The sequence below is a fragment of the Amphiprion ocellaris genome, chromosome 7 (genome assembly GCF_022539595.1).
Source record: "Amphiprion ocellaris isolate individual 3 ecotype Okinawa chromosome 7, ASM2253959v1, whole genome shotgun sequence".
NCBI lineage: Eukaryota > Metazoa > Chordata > Actinopteri > Pomacentridae > Amphiprion > Amphiprion ocellaris.
This window is the reverse complement of record NC_072772.1, coordinates 13,963,043-13,988,917: the sequence shown is the minus strand read 5'-3', so window position 1 is coordinate 13,988,917 and position 25,875 is coordinate 13,963,043. Positions and strand designations below refer to the sequence as shown.

General features: G+C 40.6%; 1 protein-coding gene across 3 annotated transcripts; it reads left to right on the top strand.

Annotated features, from left to right (window-relative positions):
• Positions 1-132: 132 nt before the first annotated feature.
• Positions 133-25,866, top strand: LOC111568819 (clathrin heavy chain 1). Of its 3 annotated transcripts, XM_055012047.1 has the most exons (34): positions 133-484; positions 2,737-2,944; positions 6,686-6,954; positions 7,464-7,625; positions 7,774-7,887; positions 8,323-8,496; positions 10,301-10,498; positions 10,734-10,934; positions 11,516-11,668; positions 11,841-11,963; positions 12,181-12,318; positions 12,711-12,875; positions 13,039-13,219; positions 13,342-13,505; positions 13,640-13,765; positions 13,947-14,089; positions 14,266-14,500; positions 14,669-14,791; positions 15,033-15,178; positions 15,453-15,636; positions 15,761-15,953; positions 16,117-16,274; positions 16,385-16,549; positions 16,722-16,829; positions 17,306-17,473; positions 17,604-17,753; positions 17,863-17,994; positions 18,195-18,305; positions 18,456-18,626; positions 18,809-19,030; positions 20,228-20,248; positions 23,886-23,923; positions 24,029-24,104; positions 24,259-24,399. In XM_055012047.1, exons 1-33 carry the CDS (start codon positions 443-445, stop codon positions 24,057-24,059), a joined length of 4,917 nt encoding a protein of 1,638 aa, XP_054868022.1. In that variant the 5' UTR covers positions 133-442; the 3' UTR covers positions 24,060-24,104; positions 24,259-24,399. The 3 variants fall into 3 exon arrangements, with proteins under 3 accessions (XP_054868022.1, XP_023126535.1, XP_023126694.1); XM_023270767.3 differs by lacking the exon at positions 23,886-23,923 and having other exon boundaries at positions 24,259-25,866; XM_023270926.3 differs by lacking the exons at positions 20,228-20,248; positions 23,886-23,923 and having other exon boundaries at positions 134-484; positions 24,259-25,866.
• Positions 25,867-25,875: the final 9 nt, after the last annotated feature.

Sequence of the window (25,875 nt, the reverse complement as noted above, 5' to 3'; positions counted from 1 at the left end):
CAGATAATAGCTGCAGAGTGCAGAAACACAAAATAATAGTCTTATTATTTTTTTTATCAACACTGAAAAGCTTGAATTTGTTGGTACACACGGGCAGAGCCAGTGTCCTTCCAGAGCTCCCTGGTTGTTTCCGGGACTGGGAAGGCTCTGAGCTGTTTCCGCCGCCATTGCGGATTTTGGACAGAAGATCAGCCGCTGCTATCCATCGATGCAGTGCAGGAAGCACGCGGAGAAGGGGGACATATTTAGCGTTTTTACTGATACCAGATTTCGGAAACACGACTAGCAACGCAGCACATCGTCTTTTTTTAATCGTGTTATCGTTTTCACCGACTGGCTCCGACCTACAGTGAGGAGGTCGTAGCTAGCGCGGTGCTACTGCCGAGCTAGCTAGCTACACGGCTAGAATTTCAGGACTCCGGAGAAGCTCAAGGAAACCACCATGGCTCAGATACTACCTATCCGCTTCCAGGAGCACCTGCAGGTATGTGGGCAAACTGTGCACCTATTTAAACCCCAATATTTTCACTACTTGTCGATTTCTCCGCTTAACGGTTGTTTGACAGCTTGCTAGCCAAGCTAACGTCAATACCCGCAGCAAATGAATGACCTCCCCTCCCCCGTTTAGCCAACAGCTAACTGCTAGCTTTTCAGGCTAGCATCTCTCATTCATTACACTGATGCTGTAGCCCGGTCGACTCAATGTTAGCTGACGTTAGCCGTCAGCGACGACGAAAAGGGAGAAACTAGCTGACATTTAACACCTTTGCTGACCTTCAACCATTATTTCTGGGGTTGTAACGTTAGACGTGTGCATGGCTACATTTCGGTTAGCTAGTAGCTAGTGCAGAAGCTCGTTACCACTTGTGTGTCGTGAGGGATGTTGGAGTCACGTCATTTAATCGTAGCCACGCAAGACATTTCAGTCGCTGACCTGGATATCATCATAGATCATCGCTAGGATCGCTGCTTTAATACAGCTCTAATGTTATTACTGTGCAGACCCTCGGATGATCACGTCTCAGGCGATGCATGTAAAGTTATCAGCTGGTGAAACCGCTGTCAGCTGCAGTGTGACTGGACCCTGAGCCATTTAACGTCATACAGAAAGGTTATGTCACTGACAGGCCATTTTTTTAATAACTGAAGAGAGACTGTATTGTCACCTCCTCGTCCTGCTGTCTGCTGTTAACCAGCCGGACCACCCATTCAGTCAAAAATCCTTCGCTCTCAGCTATTTTTTTAGAGCACATTGTAGGATGGATGAGAGTAAATTCAGACAGCTTTAAGCTCAGCTGGTACCTCCCAGCTTCTGACTGTAGTGGATTTTTGGATGTGCTTAGGGTTTTCACTCAACCTCAAGTTAAAGATTGAACCCCGCGGAGCTCTTTTCACACCCATCCACCTCAGATGACCTTTTTGCCAAAGAACAGTGACCACTAAATTCCCAGTATATCAGATATTTCCAGCTAAAACTAATACAATCTAATACATTGTCTACTACAGTGAGATTAACGTTGAACAAAACTGTTTATAAACACTGTGAAAACAGAGTTTATTGCAGTCCTGATGTATTCAGCTAGATTAGGTTAATGTATGTGTACCTGATAAATGGACACCTGAGTTTATGTTATACATTCTACAATGAGCAAGCTTACCATTGAAAGGTGAAATTATTGCTTATGGGACACTTAGATGTGTAAGTTCATCATCACAGTTATAGTTTGGGTTGAATAATTTGGGGGAAATATCCTATCCTTACTATAAGAGAAACCATCAAAGCACAACTATCACACGAGGAGGTTGGCTCTAATTTGTAAAACCACTGACACGACAGTTTAAACCCTGGGTCAGATACGTTGAATAACATACTTTCTAAATTGCTGTCTTAGCCGTTTGCTAATTGCATTGTTTATAAATGCAATAACAATTTGAAATTGATTAATTGTTCAGTAGTAGTTGTGACATGTTTGAATTTATGCATCTCATGTTTGACTGGAATTGGTTTTGTGTCGGGACACAATGGACAGTGATATCGACATCATCTGTGGCCGATAAAGTGAAATATTGGCATCAGGCCAAATGAAACATTGATGGACAGATAATGTCTGTCAAGCTAAAGCTGTGCAGTTTTTTTTTTTTTTTTTTTTTTTTTAAAGTTACATAAACGTAAATATGGCATATTGGTTTTCTTGGTTTGCCTAATGGATGTCTGCATTTGAAAAGCATTAGATTTTATATATGTGTCTGATAGTGGAGCATCATGATGAGAGTAGGCAGAATGATATGTTAATTCCACCACAGGAGAGACCAGATTTTCTCTGCAGTGAGGTGTAGAAAAAATAAATCATTATATCGACAGAGGCAGTTGGCTACAATGAGCTGGAAAATACTGGCTATCAAGCATTTTACACTGTATTAGAAAGATGCAGTAGAGACCGAGACCAGAAATGCGGCCAAACAGAGCAGGGGAGGGACATGCAGAAATGGTCTGACTGCCTGGGATTCGGACTGCATGACGGCATTTGTGCCCACGTAGTATGGGCCCTAATCATTGGCAAGATGATGGCTATCTGTAAAAAATATGTAGCAGTCTTGTACCTACACTGTCATCCTTGATATTTCCCAGGAAGGAGAGCGGCTACCTTAGTAGCACCCAAGTTATTATTATTATTTTTTCTTTGTAGTGAACAGTGTAGGTCATGCCACTAAACAGATTTTGCATACCTATGTCAGCTCCAGAACCTGGGGATCAACCCAGCCAACATTGGATTCAGCACTCTTACCATGGAGTCCGACAAGTTCATCTGTATAAGGGAGAAAGTGGGTGAGCAGGCCCAGGTTGTCATCATTGACATGGCTGACCCCAACAATCCCATCCGCCGCCCCATCTCAGCCGACAGCGCTATCATGAACCCTGCCAGCAAAGTTATTGCCCTTAAAGGTAAGCTCCAACTAAAATGCATCTAGGACTGTTAGCACATAGCAAGTGTGCTATGTATCTGAAAGGACATGGACTAAACAGTAAACAGCTAAAATTTTGGCTGATCACATATCTTGCTGTTTTGCTTCTCTAATACACTGGGCCATTTGTGTAACTTTTGTTTGTGTTGTCAGTCAGTTACGTAGCTGTCACAGTCTGCTTTTCATTTTGATGTTCATATGTAGACCACCCCATTTCTGTTCGTCAGAAAACAAAGAGTAATTTAACAATAGTGTAACACATTTAAATGTACAACACATTTAGATTTTAGGAAATGTAGAATTAGTAACAGTAAAATGTCATGCTGTCATGAATGCTTTGTCTATTTTGCTTGTTTTTGCTCTTTTTTCATTTCTTACTGCTTTCTTATGTTTGCAGACGGTGAGTTGAATTTTACATATCATGAGTTGTCAAAGTGATCCTGTATGCACTGTCTTGAAATGTTTGCACAGTACTGAAAGCAATTTTAATGAATGCTTGAATTTAGAATGAAAGCACAGGCAGAGCATAACTAAATTAAGATTGTAGCTTAAAGGACTGTATCTTTTTTTCCTTTTTGTGTTTTGTGTGTTTGTGCCATTTGCTACACTGTACATATATTTTATATCACGGCTGACCATTTTCCAAAACATGCTGGACTTCAGATTTTTAAATGTTTTGGTTTTTATTAACTCCAGTACAGCTTGAACACACTTACTGGTGTAAAATGAACTTTAAATAATAATAAATTACAGAGAACATACTTCCCACAAGTAATTTTCCTTCACAAACATTATTATTGTGTTGTAATTAAAGAACATATCGTGAATGCATTGTTCTGGTGTTTACAACATTAGAGAAGTTGACTCACAAGTAACTAAACTGAAGGCAAAAAGACAATGCATCATTTTATTATGTCGCTGCTGTGTCAGTTTTAAGCTGCCAGTCACAACCTGAAGACATCCACATATCAGAATCCACATCTGAGCTACATTTTGTCTTTGAAAAATGTTATTTAAATAAAATGAAAAATTTCAGTGACAAATAAGCCTTGGAATTTAAGAACGACCTGGCGAATATTCAGAAATGCTGCATGCCTTGGAAAATGGTTGGTAGTCATGTATAGTACATATGTATGTAGTAAAAGGACTAAAACATGCCGAAGAAATGATACGGTCATTTAAACAATGGGAAAATCAAGCAAGCAGTGACTTAGCGGTCAGTCTTGAATGAATAGTAGGCCTTTATGTACTGACTGCCTTACAGGGATGTTCCTGTGATGTAGGCCTTATTCTCATAAGAATTTTGTATCACTGGCTTGTGATGTTACAATCAAATATAATCTGAATATGTATATATGTATATGCACGTAATAGCAGCAAGCAGGGACCAGTGCATTCACACTGCTTTAAAGAGCTGGCAGCAACCAGAAATGCCAAATTTGTAATAAATATTATGCTCTATATGCTAAAATTTCCTTTCATTTACCATATGCGGAATAGTTCCACTTTCTTGCCCCCATTAGTACTGCCAAAGACGATATTGTGGCATTTACAAAGCACAGAAAAAATGATACAGGGAAATGCACATAATTATTTAATGAAAATAATTCATCAATAAAGGAGAAAGCTGAAAAACATTTTATTACGCAATTATTTTATTAAATATTAATTAGTATATTCCGTCTTCCAGCAAAACAGTGAAACACGAGTTCAGACTTGTGTAGTTTAGCAGTATCATATAGGCAACTACAGTTGCTGTGGTCACAGATGAACCAGGGACACCAGTCTTAAAGATCAAATAAATGTGCTGCTGAATGTGCAGGTACAGTTTTGACTGGTCAGCCCCAGGACACTGCAGAGATTAAAGCCAAATGCAGTGCTTCCTTCCTATTGTCCTACACTTCTAGCTTCAAACCTGTCTTGCAAATACTTACATTGCTTGCAGGTTTTCAGCAGCTGTGCACATATTCATACTTTGAATTACAAGTACTATTCAACATTATATACTGTGAATGCGTCCACCGACCATTCCTAATGTATCCGAGGATTAATTTCATTTGACTTAGAAAACTTATGCTCAAGTGTATCTTAAATAATTTCAGTTTCAGGCATAGTTAGAATAGATAAGCTGATGAAAGGACAAAACTGCATTATTTCATATTGCTTCACTGCATTTTTGATTTTTCACTTCACAACCTCCCATCGTATTTTATGTAGTTAGTGTGTCTTTCAAGGCACTATAAACACAGTATTACCAAAATATCCAATCAGAAGTGTCATTACTGTCGTTTTTATGCTGTTTTAATAGTTAGTTTTTGTTTAACTTCCTTTAGGATTGCTTGGGCTAGATTAAATGTAAAATAAATGTCTTGGCCCCAAACAATGTAGTGTCTTTCCCCAAGTGAGACTGAGCTGGAGGAAATAAACAGAATGGGTGTGAGTGCATCTGTCCAGCATCCTCCTCATCATCACATCTGTTTGTGTGCTTTGTGGTCTTCTCTTGCTAATCTGCATTCAGACCCAACCCAAATTCCCATGTCACTCATTTTAGGATTAAATTTCAATGTGAATCCCTTAAGAGCTGTAACAACACGCCTGGAGTTTAATTTCTCTAGTCGGTAGTAGGAGTGAAGGCCATAAAATTATCTGTTTAACTTGCACCAGGCACAATGTTTTTCTGCAGAATCGATCTGATTTTGGTTGAAAAGATAAGTAAAGAAATTGAATCATTGTACCAAAATAACATGGAAAGTCATTGTTGATCCAGTTGAGTAGTGCAAACAACGTAGTTGCAATATACCTAAGCAAACTCCAGCACTGCATCAAAAATAACAGGCTGAATTGATGCAGGTGTGTTTTTACACATACTGACTACTGATGAAATTGTATCTGTGAAGAACAGTTTGACCAATAGATCCAAGACTTTAACAGCTAGTAAGACCCAGCACTGCAGAGTTATTATCATGAGACAGGATATTATAAGTTTGAAAAATAATCAGTGACAGTGGTTTTAGTATCCATCCTGCTGATTGCAAGGTCAGCAGTAGTAATACTCCATTGACATTGCAAATTAATCTACCTTGGCTGTACCCACATATACGTAGCCAAGGCTGTGGCTCACCGTGATGCTGCTTTGCATTGTGGAAAAAGTTGAGCCATGTTCAGCTTTTTTGTTGCTGTCAGTTAGCTGTGTCAACACAGTAACATCACTGAAATGATTGAGGGGGCTGCATGTTTTTGATGCAGTGCTAATCAGTCGGGGCACAGTCTGGGTTCCTTAAATTAAAAATCTATTTGGTAGATGAGTAATGATTTGGATTTTCTGCTCACAGTATCACAAAAGGGTTGCTTATTCAGCTGCAATTGAATGTGCTTCACATTAACTGTTAATTGCATCAGACGTAACTGAATGCAGATCCACCATTTAAGTGGTTGCCCTTTTGTTGGTCTTGCACCTTGTTTTGACACTGGTCCTGGTTTTTTGTATGGTCCGTCAGTGTTACTCAAACCTAACCCTGCCTACCAATGTTTCTCTGGCAATTAAAATAATTTTGCCTAAATGATTTGTTTACTCTCAAAGTCTGCTGTGAGTTGTGTGTTGTAGCTTTGCCACTAGATTGATTTTGCTCTAAGCTTTCTTGCTGTCAAAAAGTTTATTAAGGAGGTATTGCACTGTTCACCCGTGTCACTGTGCATTAACCTTGGCTGTTAATATTTTCAGCGGCAAAGACCCTGCAGATCTTTAACATCGAGATGAAGAGCAAGATGAAGGCTCACACGATGACAGATGATGTGACCTTCTGGAAGTGGATCTCCCTCAACACTGTTGCCCTGGTCACAGACAACGCAGTCTACCATTGGAGCATGGAGGGTGACTCTCAGCCAATCAAAGTCTTTGACCGTCACTCCAGCCTGGCGGGCTGCCAGATCATCAACTATCGCACTGATGCCAAACAGAAGTGGTTGCTGCTCATTGGAATTTCAGCACAGGTAAATTAACTGTGTGTTTCAAAAATTACTTCAACCTCAGGCGCCCAGATAGCTCAGCTGGCTGATTGGGCGACCCATAAACAGGGGCTATAGTCCCTGACGCAGCGGCCTGGGTTTGATTCCAGCTCACGGCCCTTTGCTGCAAGTCTTCCCCGCATTCTTTTCCCTACTTTCCTGTCTACCTCTCTACTAGCCTGTCTAATAAAGCCAACAAAAGGACAAAAAAGAATAACTTTAAAAAAAAAAAATGACTTCAACCTTAATGCTGATCCTAGATTTGTCTCAGTTTTCACAGATCTCACTAAGTAATCTACAATAGAACATTTGTTGTGATTAACTACTTAGATATTAAACCAACCATAAAGCACAGTACAAAAATGTAAAGGTGAGTTTATGCAGTGAAGTCATAGATTTCATCAAAGAATCAATAAAACAAAAGCAACCCTAGTGCGACAATGAAGCACAAAACACTTTGACTTAAGCCTAACCTGTAGTTTTTCTCTCCTCAGCAAAACCGTGTTGTTGGAGCCATGCAGTTGTATTCAGTGGACAGGAAGGTGTCTCAGCCTATTGAAGGGCATGCCGCCGGCTTTGCACAGTTCAAGATGGAGGGCAACACTGAGGAGTCAACTCTGTTCTGCTTTGCTGTGCGAGGACAAGCAGGAGGAAAAGTAAGATTTACTAACACTGCACGACCTTAGGCTCACAACTGTAAAAATAGAGAACATGTGGAATCCAACTTTGCTGCATTTAAAAATTTTCCATAGACCACTGTAGATTCACTTTGGTCCTTTTCTCTTACTGTGTTTTTGCTTCTAGCTCCATATTATTGAAGTGGGGACTCCACCAACTGGGAATCAACCATTTCCAAAGAAAGCTGTGGATGTTTTCTTTCCTCCAGAAGCCCAGAATGACTTCCCTGTTGCCATGCAGGTACAAAATCGCCCTATGAGGCAGCTTGTAGAGCCTATGTTTGTTGCTTGTTTGTCGTTACTCTGTAAAAAATGACTCCCTATTTATCTGGAATTAGTGCTTTTTACTCAGTCATGTATTATCACTCCCTGTAAAGGATTGTTACCAAAATCAAGAATATTCTGCAGTGAGGAGGGTTTTAGAGTTGAAAGGTGTTATTTAAGCACTGTTCAATTTTTAAAATTATTAAACTGGTGTTCAGTCACTGATTGACATTATTGGTAATTGCTTTTAAACAGGGCATTTTTAACTTCACCTCTGCGGGTGACATTAGACTGGGGCCTGGTAATACTTAATCTGCTTTTAATTTAATTTCTTGCTGAAGGGCATCTCCGTAATGAGCTCTTTGGTTATGTTGTACACTTTATAACATGATTTTTCTGTCTGTACATCTAGATCAGTTCCAAGCAAGATGTGGTTTTTCTCATCACCAAATATGGCTACATCCACCTATATGACCTTGAGACTGGAACTTGTATCTACATGAACAGGATCAGTGGGGAGACTATTTTTGTCACTGCCCCCCATGAACCTACTGCTGGTATCATTGGAGTCAACCGGAAAGGACAGGTACTGCGATCCACACCCATGTATTCTATCGAACAGAGTGAGTTTTGTGTTGAGATTCAGCTGCCAATACCCTTCTATCATTAGTGTAGTTTGTGTTAATGTATTAAAGCAGGGTAATCCGATTAAAAATATATTAGATTAGCAACATGTAGCTTTTCTCATCACAGATTGTTTGACAGACACTAGGAAATAACATCTGACAATTAGGCAAAATGTCATTTTGCAACTTGCTTCTTATTTGAACTGACTAAAGAAATTATATCATTTGGTGAGCTTCTAAATTTTGATAAGATCAAACAATACAGTCAACTGCATTAGCAAACTGAGTCAGCTGCTTAATAATTTCCAGTGGAATAACCAACCTCAAACATTTGCTCTTGGGCTTTTTGCAAACTGACAGCTAGAACTTTCTATGTCAGTGATGATATATCATGTTTGATTTAGGTTAGTTGAGTTAAATGAATGTTTTTTATTGGAATTTTGAAATGTGTGACAGATGAAACTATTGGTAGCTTCACCTAATTTATTTAGTGCCAATTTTAAGTGCAATTGTGAAATACATATTGTTCTTAAATTAAAATTATCTTCCAAAAAATGAAATATGTCTATGGACACCAACATAAACCTACAGTCTTAATTTCTAAATCAGTATCAGTATGTACACGTATAGTATATTTTTGTCTGTCACTGCTGGCATTTGTTGGTGACTCACTTTCCCTGTGGTATGTCAGCTCTTTTGTATATCAGTGCGGGTCCTTGGGTGTGACCTTGACTGAGGGAATGTCTGCGAAAATATCTGACTGTAGCAGCATCTTCAGTGTCAGGCAGCATGTGACAGTCACAGCAGGAGGGCACAGCTTGGTTAGGCAGACTACACAATCTAATCCTGTTATCACTCTTGGCTCTCACCTGCGGGTCTGCCACACACACACACACACACACACACACACACACACACACACACACACACACACACACACACACACACACTTACACGTGAAATCTAACACTATACACGACAACGGTGGGGTAATCCGTATGTGTGATTTAGGAATGTGACAAGTATAGGATGTAATTCACTTTGTCTATTTCTGTGCACACAGGTGTGTACTTAAAGTGGCTTCAGTTCTAAGTTAACCAGCATTTACTTTGTCAGTTGTTCACTGTTCATTCAGTTTGACCTGCGTGGAGCAGCGTGTGTGGTTCATGGTCCATGAAGAATAACTATAGGTGTTCTGGCTGAAAAACTTTTTTTTGATATTTATAAGGCTTTACACCATAACCACTATAAATTTGGATTCTGATTAGTTGGAAGGTGTTGGTTAACTTTCTTAAATGGTCAGTATTGTTGGAGATCTTTGACATAGGTGTGTGTTTGCTGTTCTAAATGAATGGGCAGGGATTAGACAGTAGTTAAAGATAGAGACAGCTGAGCCACAGCTAAAAACCTTGAAGCTACGGTTATTTGCGTAACCACTAAGAGCTGAAAAAAGATAAATAGCTTCTCAGAGAGAACCACAAATGTAATTTTAAATGTGTGTAAGCAAATCTCAAAGTTTAAATCAGCTGGCTGCAGAAAGCAGAACGATGCTTCATTACAATTATGGAGTGTACAGCTTTTTGGGTGATACCCCTTCCATACATGATGGTTTGTGGCTGTTATTGAATAGCCAGATGTATAAAATTCATAAAATGTTGATGTGGACAGTGATGCTCCACTTTTTTACCTTTAGGAATAATACCCCATCTGCAAGGTATCATCTGTTGGGTACAGATAAGAAAGCATGCCAATGTGCTTTTCCAGGTGTTGTCAGTGTGCGTGGAGGAGGAAAACATCATTCCCTACATCACCAATGTGCTCCAGAACCCAGACCTGGCTCTCCGCATGGCTGTGCGCAACAACCTTGCCGGTGCTGAGGAGCTGTTTGCCCGCAAGTTTAACACCCTCTTCGCAGCAGGGAATTACTCAGAAGCTGCCAAGGTGGCGGCCAATGCACCCAAGGTACTTTCATTGTGCACTCAGATTGGGGTCAAAGAACATAAGATGCAAGCTCAGACTCTTACGTCTAATCAGATTTTGGTAGCTTAGTATGCCATTAGACACAAAAGCGTGTATGTGAAAAAAATTTAGATTTGCTTGATCGAAATAGCTTAAAAGCGGTAACAGATTAACTGGGAATGCAGTGTATGAAGTTTCCAAGAAGAAATCTACTTACCCTTCCGTCTTTGCTCTTCAGGGCATCCTACGGACCCCAGACACCATCCGTAGGTTCCAGAGTGTTCCAGCTCAACCAGGCCAGACATCTCCTTTGCTCCAGTACTTTGGTATCTTGCTGGACCAAGGTCAGCTGAATAAGTTTGAGTCTTTGGAGCTGTGTAGACCTGTCCTCCAGCAGGGCCGCAAGCAGCTACTCGAGAAATGGCTAAAAGAGGACAAGGTACGTGTCCGTTGGTTAGTTTTATACTGTGCAACCTTTTTCCTGTCTTTAGAGGAATTACTTTTTCCTCCATTTCTACCTGTCATACCTAAAAAATATTGTCCTTGGAAATGTATCAGGTCTTTTGAAAATAATTTCTATAAAGTCAGAGTGCTGAAGTGACTAACTCAACCACAAAATTTAAAATTTATTCCAAAGTAAAAGATCCATGATTTGCAGAAGTGAAGCGCTGATTTTCCTTGACCAAACTATAGTGTCATGAAGATAAAGCACATTTCAGATCATTGTTGTAGTTTACTATGTTGCTCTTCCACTTCTACAAATACTACCATACCACTTATTTGTTTTTTTTTTCCTTGGAATCATCTGTTTTGTTCACTAATATTATACAAATTTGAAAGTCGGTATGGTGCCTTCATCCTTTCAGTGTGACTAATTCACACAGAGTCGATACGTGAGAATTCCGTGCTGCTTTGGTTGTGCTATGCTGTTTGCCTGATTTACTCCTACTGGTTCCATAATTGCTTTGTATTACACTGGATTGATTTGATTTTGATGGCAGTCTGTGTGTCTGTTTACAGCTGGAGTGTTCTGAGGAGCTTGGTGACTTGGTGAAGTCTGTAGATCCAACTCTTGCCCTCAGTGTCTACCTCAGAGCCAACGTCCCCAATAAGGTCATTCAGTGCTTTGCAGAGACTGGCCAGTTCCAGAAGATTGTTCTGTATGCCAAGAAGGTTTGTGATGACTGACTTATGTTAATTAAGACAGAACAAGACATGAGTGAGTGATGGTTGTAATCTATGTTTCGCTATTGTGTACATTTGTTGTTTTTTACGTGATACCCTTATAGCTATCGAGCACCTCGCATGTAGGACTATTATCCTTAAAGATCTGTCATTCCTGTAGGTGGGCTACACTCCAGACTGGATCTTTCTGCTAAGGAACGTAATGCGGATCAGTCCAGAGCAGGGCCTGCAGTTCTCTCAGATGCTGGTTCAGGATGAAGAGCCACTCGCTGACATTACACAGGTAAAGCTACTTTTTTTTCCACTTGCAGTACTTGCAGCATGGGTAGCCTTAAGAGTGACCTTGTGGCCTAGCAGAATCGTTTAGTGGCTATTGCTCTATAGTCAGTAGCTAAATTACAAATCAAAGATAGTTGTTAAATTTGATTTAAAACACAACCAAAAATGCATTTTTTTGAGTGTTTCACATCTGTGGCTGTTTCTTTTGTTTGTTTCTCCAGATTGTTGATGTGTTCATGGAGTACAACCTGATTCAGCAGTGCACATCCTTCCTACTAGATGCCCTGAAGAACAACAGACCTATGGAAGGACCACTACAGACACGCCTGCTAGAGATGAATTTGGTCCATGCACCACAGGTACAGAACCATTTCAAGAACCAGATGCAATAATTAATAAATTTTAACCAAAATGGACAACTAATGAGCAGTTGGTTTGTTGGTCTTACCCAGAAAAAAATTGAAGTACCAGTTTAGTTGGATCAACAAAAAAAAATCCTCATTTTAATTACAAACTTGTTATGAAGCATACTCTGTAGATTCAACAATATTCATTCAGACTGTAAATTAAATCATATTTAACAGTATGGTTTTCTTTTTTCAATTCTTTGCGGTTTGTTTTTTTCTTCTTTAAAGTTTGTTTCATTATGTTTGCATTTACCAAAATAGTCATTTTTGCTGCCTCTTTTGCAACTGTCAGCAAAACTTCAAACAATGTTGAAATGCCTTTGTCCATGTGTCGTGTTGTGCAGGTTGCAGATGCCATCCTAGGCAATCAGATGTTCACTCACTATGATCGTGCTCATGTGGCACAGCTGTGTGAGAAGGCCGGTCTCCTGCAGAGGGCGCTGGAGCATTATACTGACTTGTACGACATCAAACGTGCCGTGGTGCACACGCACCTTCTCAACCCAGAGGTACAACACTAACGCAGAAAGAAAGTAGTTAAACTAACTCTGATTTTAAATGTGACTGTGGAGCTGTTTGTACTCATACTCATTTCAACAAAACATATTCTGTATGTTTTAGCTTTTGACCACTATATGCTAATGGCTGACAGTTTTCTATTTTTCTTTGCAGTGGTTGGTTAATTTCTTTGGCTCGCTCTCTGTGGAGGACTCTCTGGAGTGTCTGAGGGCCATGTTGTCTGCCAACATCCGCCAGAACCTGCAGATCTGTGTGCAAGTTGCTTCCAAGTACCATGAACAGCTTACTACTCAGTCCCTCACTGAACTGTTTGAGTCATTCAAGAGCTTTGAGGGTAAGTTGAAATGTACCCAGGTCCAGGGAATCTTGCTTCTCCTCTTGAATTTGAAAAAACGTCAAGTTTCAAAAGATGATTGCAGTTAGTTTTCTGTTAATTTCCACTCTTTTGTCTTTTAGGTTTGTTCTACTTCTTGGGCTCTATTGTGAACTTCAGCCAGGATCCAGAGGTCCATTTCAAATATATCCAGGCTGCCTGCAAAACAGGCCAAATCAAAGAGGTGGAGAGAATCTGCAGAGAAAGCAACTGCTACGACCCTGAACGCGTGAAGAACTTCCTCAAGGTCAGAAAGGGACAGTGCAGAGTACACATTTATCTGTAAAATATATCTTTCTGCCACTAATTTATCCCATCAGATATGTATTGAATTAATGTAGAATCTTTCGCTCCTACCAATTTTAATATTTTTCTCAACAGGAAGCCAAGCTCACTGACCAGCTGCCTTTAATCATTGTGTGTGACCGCTTTGATTTTGTTCATGACCTGGTCCTGTACCTGTACCGCAACAGCCTGCAGAAATACATTGAGATCTACGTGCAGAAGGTAAATCACTACACCCAGAAGAGGAAATACCAATCCTCCCTCCAGCTGAACATGTATACTGTCTCATTAAGGCAAGAAATACCCATTAGGCGAGCCTCCATCGACTCAAGCTGAATTATGGTTGTGAATTTCTGTTTACCTGAATAGATGCATGTCATAATTTCATGATTGTTTATAACAGGTGAATCCAAGCCGTCTGCCTGTAGTCATTGGAGGGTTACTGGATGTAGACTGTGCCGAGGATGTGATTAAGAACCTCATCATGGTGGTGAGAGGACAGTTCTCCACAGATGAACTGGTTGCTGAAGTGGAGAAAAGAAATCGGTAAGAACCAAAGAACTGCTTAAACATTATAGCAACAGGGGAATCACTGAATCACCCATCTACCATAGACTATAATATTATAACTTGGAAGGTGTTTGTTCTGTTCTTAATGTCATGAGTCAGCATGTAAAGTTTTGTGTAAACTTGTAATATCATTGCTGTGTCTCTTTCTCCAGACTGAAGCTGCTGCTGCCTTGGCTGGAGGCGCGTATTCATGAAGGTTGTGAGGAGCCTGCAACCCACAATGCTTTGGCCAAGATCTACATCGACAGCAACAACAACCCCGAGCGCTTTTTGAGGGAGAACCCCTTCTACGACAGCCGTGTGGTGGGCAAGTACTGTGAGAAGAGGGACCCTCACCTGGCCTGTGTGGCTTATGAAAGAGGACAGTGTGACCAGGAACTCATTCATGTGAGTTTAAACTAAAAACAATTTTGATTGAAGGCAAAATTCTGGGAAATTTTTATGTAACAAGCTGCGTGCCTTATGGTTCCTTTTTTGTCTTAGTTATTGTTCTGAAATGTATGAATGAACGGTTGTTGTCTCTCATGTTAATTTGTTTCTTGTGCTCTGTTTTAGGTGTGCAATGAGAACTCACTTTTCAAGAGTCTGTCCCGCTACCTTGTACGTCGCAAGAATCCTGAGCTGTGGGCAAGTGTGCTGTTGGAGACCAACAACTACAGAAGACCACTCATTGACCAGGTCAGACCCTTTGGTATCTCGCATACTAAGTTATACCACATGAACTCAGTTATTTAAATTGTTGCCAGCATTGCAGACCTATCTTTTACACTAGTTGTGTAACACTGTTAACTTTCACATTGTATGCTTAATCAGGTTTTTTGATGCATTTTGTCTTGTTAAACTGAAATGTTGGATAGTTTTTCTATTTATTAAATTATCAGCTGCAGTTTATCAAGTCTGTTGTCTGTGCCTGCTGTAGGTTGTCCAGACAGCCTTATCAGAGACCCAGGATCCAGAGGAGGTGTCTGTCACAGTCAAGGCCTTCATGACCGCCGACCTTCCCAATGAGCTTATTGAGCTCTTGGAAAAGATTGTTCTGGATAATTCTGTTTTTAGCGAGCACAGGTAAGACAGGTTTTCTTACATATACCTAATGTTTTTGGCTGACTGATACATGTTCCATTTTGTATATTATTTGATACAAAGGAAATAGTGTTTTCAACCTGTTTTTCAAAGTCTTGGACATAATACAGTGAACTGCTCAGAGTTGTCTTTTTGCATAAAAACTGCTTTTTTTGTCATTTCTTCAACTGCTAGAATGTTCAAAATGCACATGAAATTGTATTTTATATATTTTATAAGACATTCACCAAAAAGCTTCCTGTCTTGGTTATTTCAGAAACCTCCAGAATCTGCTCATTCTGACGGCAATTAAGGCTGATCGGACACGTGTAATGGAGTACATTAACCGTCTGGACAATTACGATGCCCCAGACATTGCAAACATTGCCATCAGCAATGAGCTGTTTGAGGAGGCCTTTGCTATTTTTAGGAAATTTGATGTCAACACCTCTGCTGTGCAGGTGAGTGTGTTCCTTCTCGACTGTAATGGGCCTTAAAGTTGTTATTTTGGCCTAAGCTTTGATTGAACTCCATCTGTGTTGTAGTTATTAATATTCAGTGATCTGAATGTTGTCCTGTGTACAGGTTCTGATTGAACACATTGGTAACCTGGACAGAGCTTATGAATTTGCTGAGCGTTGTAATGAGCCCCCAGTTTGGAGTCAGCTGGCAAAGGCCCAGCTTCAGAAGGGCCTGGTCAAAGAAGCCATTGATTCCTACATCAAGGCTGATGACCCATCTGCTTACATGGAGGTGGGACAAGCTGCAGCACAAAGCGGTAAGATGATCTTTGTCATATCAGCAGCTTGTTGCTTTGATGTAAAGGACTTGTGCGTAACATTTGTTTTTTTAAGTCATGAAGCCTTTTTATTTGTGTTTTGTTAAATGTACATTAAATTGATGTGCACATGAAAATAATGAGAGTTAATTGTTTGGTGCAGGAAACTGGGAGGACCTGGTGAAGTTTCTGCAGATGGCCCGCAAGAAGGCCCGCGAGTCGTATGTTGAAACAGAGCTGATCTTTGCTCTGGCCAAGACCAATCGCCTGGCTGAGCTGGAAGAGTTCATCAATGGGCCCAATAATGCTCACATTCAACAAGTAGGCCCAGGGAGACACACACACATGCAGCACACACTCAGATACTACTTAATTCTCGTTCACTTGTTGACAGTTGCCACTTAACTGATCTTGCCTCCATCTTCCTTCAGGTGGGAGATCGTTGCTATGACGACAAGATGTACGAAGCAGCTAAACTGCTTTACAACAATGTTTCCAACTTTGGCCGTTTGGCTTCCACTCTGGTGCACCTGGGAGAATACCAGGCAGCTGTGGATGGAGCCCGCAAAGCCAACAGCACTCGCACCTGGAAGGAGGTGAGGAACAACCTAAGAATTTTAGTTTAACTATTTACTAAGTTTTAATTTTCCCCTTTTCTGTCTGACACTAAGCTGTCTGTCTGCCAGTAAAGAAAAAGCACTCAGTACCGTGTATTGTCTTCTCGGGTACGTTAAGCAAGATGTTTGATTTGATTATCTGCTCTTCTAGGTGTGTTTTGCTTGTGTAGATGGGAAGGAGTTCCGTCTCGCCCAAATGTGTGGCCTGCATATTGTCGTCCATGCCGATGAACTGGAGGAGCTAATCAACTACTACCAGGTACACAGGCTAACTGTCAGGGACACATCAGAATCATTCCTGTTTTCCCTGTTACTATGACAGAAGAAAATCAATGTTAAGTGAAGTGTTGCTAAAAATGAATTTAGGTCTGTTGTTATTTTTTTATGGAATGCAGGATCTATGTTTAACTGTGTCTTGTAAGCCGATGCTGGCTGCGCATTTGTAAATGCATGGTGCAGTCATGAAAATCAGTCAGTCATGTAATGCACAAGACAGTAGGATTTTCAGTTGCTCTTGTCTTGTATGTAAATACTAGAGCTTGCAAATTAAATTCTGTTATGCTATGCCTTTGTGTCAGTAAAATTGTTTGCAAACATAAGTTTTCTATAGTGATGTATCTTAATTGAAATACTTCACATAAATACTTGACATAAACTCTCCTCTGTTGAAAAATAAGAATGAAAGTTTTTGTAAGGGGTATGGATCATGCTGTTAAGTCTGTCTGTATCCTTCAGGACCGTGGTTACTTTGAGGAGCTGATCACCATGCTGGAGGCTGCCCTGGGGCTGGAGCGTGCTCACATGGGTATGTTCACTGAGCTGGCCATCCTCTACTCCAAATTCAAACCCCAGAAGATGAGGGAACACCTGGAGCTCTTCTGGTCCCGTGTTAACATTCCAAAGGTAGGCGTGGGAAACAGATTTACTATGAACTTTGCCTTAAGTCTTTATTTTAACTAACCAATCTGAGAGTTTTCTCACAAAAAAAAGTTGAACGAGTTCATGAAGTAATCTGTGTTTGTGTGTATGTCAGGTTCTCAGGGCAGCCGAGCAAGCCCACCTCTGGGCAGAGCTGGTCTTCCTCTATGACAAGTATGAGGAATACGATAATGCCATCATCACCATGATGAACCACCCAGCTGATGCCTGGAAAGAGGGCCAGTTCAAAGACATTGTCACCAAGGTGATAAAAACAAAACATAAAACTGTGTGATTTATGGTAACAAGTTCTACTATTAACAGCCCAGCACTGTCCTGTTACTGAGGTAGAGATTATGTGTTTGTTATTGTAGGTTGCCAATGTGGAGCTGTACTACAAGGCCATCCATTACTATCTGGAGTACAAACCGCTGTTACTGAACGACCTGCTCATTGTCCTCTCTCCAAGACTGGATCACACACGCGCTGTCAACTTCTTCAGCAAGGTCTGGGGCCATTATTGCTTTCTTTAAGCAGTTCTTTGTAATCATGTCCTTCTTAGCTTCAGTTAAAATGATAAAAAATTTGTGCTAGTGTGGCTCGCTGAGGTAACGTGATGCTTGAATTTTCCCACATATAGGAGACGGCTGATAGGTGACAAAATGATAACTGACTCTGATGGTTTTTATTCTGATTCTTTATTTAGGTCAAACAGCTGCCTCTGGTTAAACCTTACTTAAGGTCTGTCCAGAATCACAACAACAAGTCGGTGAATGAGGCACTTAACAACCTCTTCATCATTGAGGAAGACTATGCGGTATGATGTGATCCTTTTCTCATTGTGTGTTGCTCCAACAGTGTTTGATTTATTGCCAGTACAGCACACAAAATTTTCAGTTTCCGCAATTTTCATCAGCAGTTAATGTTTGCGTGGCTCTTACTCATATTGCCCCCTTCTGTTATCTAGGCACTACGCACCTCCATCGATGCTTATGACAACTTTGACAACATCTCGCTGGCCCAGGGCCTGGAGAAGCATGAGCTGATTGAATTCAGGAGGATCGCAGCCTACCTTTTCAAGGGAAACAACCGCTGGAAACAGAGTGTCGAACTCTGCAAGAAGGACAAGCTCTACAAGGTGCATAGCTACAAAATAAATTCTAACTTGCAGAAGATACTCCAGTTGTTAGAAGTAATCTAAATCACAAGATTGCGTTTCATTCCAGAAGCAAACAAATGGTGCTGACATGTACAACGGCCGATGTAGACACTTCCTCTAAGTTGGTTTATTGACCCGTAATTCTGCTGTTCTCTCTGCAGGATGCCATGCAGTACGCATCAGAGTCCAAAGACACCGAGCTGGCAGAGGAGCTCCTGGCTTGGTTCCTGAAGGAAGACAAGAAGGAGTGTTTTGCCGCCTGCCTATTCACCTGCTACGACCTGCTGCGGCCCGATGTGGTGCTGGAGACCGCCTGGCGACACAACATCATGGACTTTTCCATGCCATACTTCATCCAGGTCATGAGGGAGTATCTCAGTAAGGTGGGTTAGCCAGATTGTGAGTATTGTATCAAGTAGTTGGCTTTATGAGAAGGTTTCTAAAGAACCAAGCACATTGACTCGTGGTATAGATACCGTTTGCAATTCTAAAATAGCTGCAGTAGAAGAAGATAATTTGGAGTTTTGGTGGGACAGAAAAGCTACATTTTGACAGTGGATCTTCCCTGCTGCTAGGTGCAAAGGTTTGTGAAATAGTATTTGCAAACCTACATCATCCAACCCGTACCTATGTGGAGACCAACGTGTCTAACGTTTACCATGTTAGAGTTATTCGGTTGGGTGAACCACAGAAAGAAGTGAATATTACATTGAATTTAAAATACTTTTTCATTGGTTGATGCCCAGGATTATTACACATATAGTAGGTAAAAGAAGTGATAGAAGCTTCTAAAATATATTTGCAAATACTATTTCACTGTAGGCAGTGTCACATAGTATCCCTGACACACAATCAAACATAAGGCCTCCCCAATATTGCCAATTCTTTCCTCCATTCATGCTCATCTTCCTATGCTTCTGTCAGTCATCATGTGTCATCACTGGTGTTTTCCTTCATTTGGGTCTCCATTCATTCAAGCTACTTTTCCATACAAATGTGTTACCAAGGAGATTCATAACTGCTGTGTTGCTCATCATGCCATTTATCTCTGTTACATGGCAAAATATATACAACCCACGTGTTGCTTTCAAAACAGACAGCAGACCTGAGTAAAAAATTTCAGAAATTTTATAGCATTTATGTGCCAAACTTGGACTACTACAGTGAAATATCTCAGTCTCTAGCTGTGAGTTACTCAAAATTCTTGGTTTAGAGTAAAACAAGAAATAATTTCTATATTTTCAGTGATTAATTTGCAAATTATTTATATTTTAATTTTTAAATTGTACATTGTTTAATTGAAGTATTTAGACTTATCAAATGCCCTGATAGTCAACATTTGTATCTTATTTTTTACACTAGTGTGAGACACAAGGTAAAATTCACAGTACCAGATTAATCTCAAGTCTGCATTTGTATCAAAAGTGGCATTAATTACCTGCGTCACTCTTAGGATTTTTGTGTTTCTTCTTTAAGTGATAAGTCCTCTGTTTGCTCTTTTTCTCTCTGTCAATTTCTGTTTTGGGAGACTCCCATTTGTTTTTTCCTCCTTAAGTTGCCTCTCTGAATTTCCTTTCCAGGTTGATGCGATAAAGGAAAAGGTGAAAGTCGAATCCATTTTCTAATCATTCTTTTTGACCCGTCCCCTGTCCTGTAGCCTGTAGTTTGGAGGAGTAAAATTAGCAGAAACTGCATGTCTCCTCTCCCCCCATGTCACTCTGCTGCTTCTGACTGTATACTCCACATCTCCACTAGACCACCTACCAACCCACGACACTCCAGAGTGGGGCTCTTCACACCCACCACTTAAGGCCCTGCTTGGTTTGCTGGTGTCAGTGATGGCTCAGGACAGGAAATGAAGAACTGGTTATTGAATCAGACAGGTGCACAACTAATACCAAGAGGACATGTGAAAATGTTCTTGGTGTTGCATCTAAGTCATCAGTGATAATTACTGACAGGATTTACCTACTGAGACACCATATGTTTAACAGATTACTGTGAACATTTTGGTTGTTAAAGTGGTCCCATGTTCCAGTGAGGTGCCCACATTTGCACAGACATGTCATTACATTATTAAGTCTGATCCCAACTAAAACTAGCCAGCATTAGCCATCTTTATAGTTAGGCCCCGAAAAACAAACACCTTTAATCCTCAATATTAAGTCCTACACCTCTATGAAGACGGCACAACCATGGCTAGAAGTAGAGAGAATTCAAAAATGTCTTCTGTGCAGTGACAAAGTCATAATGCCATAAATCATAAAAATGAGAAATGGCTAAAGTTGAATTTGTCTGATTACCTGGAATTAACATCAGCATTTTGCTAAATGCCTCTAGTACTAGAAGAAAATGATGACTGTAGATACGATGCATATTTTACTACGTATTTTGAATTTGTTTACATATTTGTCTCCAATCAGCTGAATTCTTCTCGTGACGGTTGGTCACAGCTGAGTCAGTAATCGCTTCTTGGTTATACTGAGGAACCGAGAATGTATTGTTTTTTACTAAATCTGATAAGAACAAACAGTTTGTTTTTGGTGAATTTTTAAATTAGACATGTAGAATGAAGTGGCGTTGATGAAATATCACAATTTTAAGCTTAGATATAGTGAAGGATCTCGAAAGATGCCACGGATTAGTAGTTCAAGGACTAAAGAAAGTCTTACAATTCTTTCTGTTTTTACCTTTTTGTTTCTACAGGGCTCTGAATAATGGTGTAAATGGAAATAAGACTTTTATATTCAAATGACTTCTTGATAAATGATTACAATGGTTTTTTACAGTTTCTGGCTTTGAGAAATGGTATCATTTTCACAATGTATTTAAACTTTGAAACCCGCTGATGGGTTTTGGGGTTTAGAGGGCTGATTTGTCAATTTACCGACTTTGTTGTATAAACCTGCACCTTGTTAACAGTAATTAAGCATCATGTAATGTTAAAGAGGTCATTGCTAAATTGTTGTAATAAGCCTTGCTGAAATGATTTCTTTGGACTGTGTAAGGACAGCAGGAAACAAAAAGAGTAAACACACCCTTAAGGTATCATGCTTTCGGTTTACAAACTAGAGCTTTTTGCTCCAGAATACATTTCGTGCAGCTGGCATCAACATAATGCTTACAGTGAAAGTGAAACAAAACTGTGCGCCAGAAAACCGAGACAATAAGATGAATGCTGTTCAGTTCCACAGAGTTATGGGTAACTGCAGACTCGCTTATTAATTCTCTGTGGATTTGCCACAGTGAGCAAACCCTTTTATCATATTTCTGTCAAATGTGAAACTGAGCCATCCACTTCAGCCAGCATGCCCATCAGTTCTGTATAGCGGTGGGTGAAGAGCTCCACTCTGGGTAGCTACCTCACCTGCTATGACCAGGTCCTTTTCTCACAGACTTGTAGATGAATTCTAACGTTAAACTGTCCTGTAACACCACTCAGCTGCAGTCTGCTGCAAGCCGTCATCCTGACTTGGTCCAGCATAATTTCAGGAAGCATATGTTTTCACCCTGTAATGGTTTGTGGGGGTTTTAAACACATACGATGTTATTAATCCTTAATTATGTATTTATACTGAAACTGGGTGGGGGCATATTCATATGTGTGTCTGGACCGTGGTGCAGTAGCATAGACTGCAGCTAAGTGTAAGACCTAATTTCAGTAATAGAGGCAATATTTTAATCAAGTGACCATTTTTTCAGAGACCTTTTTATTATTTTTCCCAACGTCTGGCTCTACTGCTGAATTTGTCCCAATGTTACAGAAAACCCAGGAAATAGAAGCTAGAAACACTAGAGACAAGCATTTTGAGAGGGATATATTTTTATTCCGTAAAGCAAGGTTTTCAAGCGACAAACAACTCCAGCATATGACTGCAAATAATATTTAGCTTAGGTATATCCTTTGGGGAAACAGTACATACCATGTAGAGCGACAAGCATGCATTTCCCCTCCCTTGGTAGCATCAGCAGCACTCAGGCCAGGCTAGGAGACATCGTTGTTGGCTGTGCCTGCTTTTGGAAACCTTGAAGTGGCTGTACAAAACCATCCCTTCCACCCTCGTTCACACTCCCTCCACTATGGCTCTCTGCTTCTGTCTTTCTTTCTCATGCACTCTTCAAGAAGAAAATAAACTAAACTGCTGCTTCAGCATGTCTCTCAACCCTTCTCTTCTCAAATGAAACGGCCTGCTTAACCAGATTGACTGTCTGTAGTAGTGAACCAGACAGTATGTAGAGAACTGAACCCAAAACCACCGTAGGAGGAAAGCTGTCCTGATGCATTATTTAGCACAGTCTGACTGATTTCATCACTATTGAACACCATCAGCTGTGGGTAATGAGGGTAATATCTGAAGTTTTTCACTGGCTGCTTAACTCTTTGAATTGTTTTAGCGCTTATCTTTCGCCCTTTCCCCGTCATTTTCTGCCTCTGAGCTGTTCAGCAAATACTAAAGCAATAAAACAGGCAGGTTTGGCAACTAGATTCTCGAGGCTTTTACATGCTTCAAAGAGCTGTTTGCACTCAGCCAGTATCTTAATTTGGGCCATGTGTGACAGCCACATGCCTCTTAAAATGTAAAAACACACTCGAAGTCTTGTTGGTGTTTTTTTTAAACACGTTGCACTTAGGATAGAATGCAAACCATAGAATAAGCCAATAGGACAACAGATGTTGGCAAAAACCTCCCCAGATATTTTTGATAGCTTCAACCACAGATAACAAAATTAGGTGATGAATTAGTTATGCAATTTATAACATCATTGCTGATTGTTAAAATGACCATTTTCACTATTTTCTGGTAATCTTTAGATTAATCCATTAATAAAGAATGAATCCCAAAAGCTCGTCGTGTTTAAATCCTCTGCTGAGAGATGGACAAACCATCCAACGGGGAACAACATAAATCCTAGTGAGTCTGTTTGCACTGGTGTGGGGTTGGTTCTCTACATACTTACATTCCCAACGTGTGAGAGTAGATGTTTTGGGTGGCTGGATGGTGGGACCATTATTGCCCAGTAGCTGTTTGTCTCTGTCTCCCCTCCTTATTCCCCACCTCTTTCCACAAATAAGTGGATGACTATCTGATAGACCGCTGTAGCCAAGCTTGATAGAGTAGCTCTCTAGTTGTAGTTACTCCTCTTGCCTCGTAGAGGGCCTCCAACACATTAGCAAGGCCTGCCTCCTGCAGCCTGTTTTTTAAATAAATCTGGACTGTATTCGTCTTCGCCTGTCAGGAATGGTCCCATCCGTCAGCCAGTGAAATAACCCGGAGGTCAGTTTTTACAAACCCGGCGTCTCAGCCCTTGCTCTTAAAGAGCCCCATCGGCAGCAGTTTAAATGAAGTCTGACACATTCACTGTTGTCGTGTTTCCCACAGGTGGACAAACTCGAAGCCTCTGAGTCTCTGAGGAAACAGGAGGAGCAGGCTACAGAGTCTCAACCCATCGTTTATGGTAAAGAAAAAGCCCACATCAGATCATAACTGTGTTACTGTAATCCTGCCTTCACCAGCTCTGAGGACATATTAATGAAACCTAGAGAATGAATTTGACAATATGACCACCGCTGTGCAGTTTTTAACTCATAATTTTGATGTTTCTGTTGCAGGCACACCCCAGCTCATGCTCACAGCAGGGCCCAACGTGGCCGTGCCTCCACAGCAGACCTACGGCTACAGCTACACAGCAGCTCCAGGCTACGGCCAGCCTCCACAGCCCAGCTTCGGTTATGGCATGTGAACACCCAACAACCCCACCACCACCACAATTTGACCCCGCACCATCCTTCCATCTGTCCTTCTCTCTTTGTGTTCCTCACCAGCTTCCCATGGTCTTCTACTCACAACAGGGGCCACAAGCAAGCAACAGCCCACTCGCGTTTTGAGTACTATTTTTTTATTATGTTGTCGTGTTACAAGAGAAAACATTTAACTGCATTGAAGGACTTTTATTTGTATTGTTTGAAAGAAATTGGACCACATGTTTGTTTTTCACATTCCATATTTATGAATACTTATTTAGATTTTTTTTGTGTTAATGTAATTTTTTTTTTATCGTTTTATGGTTTGTGCAGAAGTGGACTTGCTAAAGCTCAGCAATGAACCTTTGAAGTAGGTGGAGGAGCATTGGATTTTGCACTCATGAAGAAATTAATGTAGAGAAGCTCTTACTTTTGATGTACTGAACATGTGAACAGCTTACATTGTCTCGTTTGTCTGTATAATGCATTTCATCATTGTATATTCTGAGGAAAAAAGGTTACATATAATATTGAACATATATTGCCATTTCAATGGCTATAGCTAGCAACACTAAGTAATGATAGTATATTCTGCACAGGCGTGTAGCTTTATGGAGTTTTAAATGCATACAGACGTATGTCACTGTGTGACTGAGGGTGTGTTTGTGTTTGTGTGTGTGTGTCTGCGAGTGTGACCTGAAGGTTTAAATAAGAATTTTAAACCCCCTCCTCTCAGCCTGTGTTGGGCTATCCAATCCACCATCCTAGATATTAGCTCTCCTTCATTGGCTCCATGTATTTAGGTGACCTCTTGTGCCGTGTACAGTGCTTGTGTGAGACTGTATCTGTGTATGTGCAAGGACGGGACCACGGCTACCAAACCCCAGGGCCCATAACTGTACCGTGTGTATGTATTTACTCTGAACCCTCCTCGTACTGAGGTCCGTGTATGCCAGGTGTTGTGATGTTTCCCTCGGTCACCATTACCTTTTTTTTCTTTTCTTGCGTGTACAGATGTGAACATGATGAATTGAAAACTTTTAGATGGAGACCCCAGCTATCTGTCCTCCACCCACTCCCCTAGTCCTGTTTCCTCCTTTGTTGATGCGTAAGAAACAAGGAGGCAGAAAGAGACAGGCTGGTGGAACCTTTGGTGTTCTCATGACAGCTTGATTAGATCCATAAACACTCCTGTAGGTTGTGTGTTTAGATGGTTAAGATGAAGAAATTAGGTCTCCTTACATCCAGTTCTTTGTCAAGAATGGTCTGAAATAAGAGCCTGTTATTTACCTTGATGTACTTAACTTCCTTACATGCTTTGACCTGTGTGTAAAGTGTCATCCTAGCCCTAACATAAGTTGAATTCCTTTCTGTTGTCATGCATAATAATAATAAAGGGGATCTGTCACTGATAAGTGGAAGAATATGACTCAACTGAAAGGGAAATACTAGCCTAAATAAAAACTAAAAATTGTATCCAGTCTG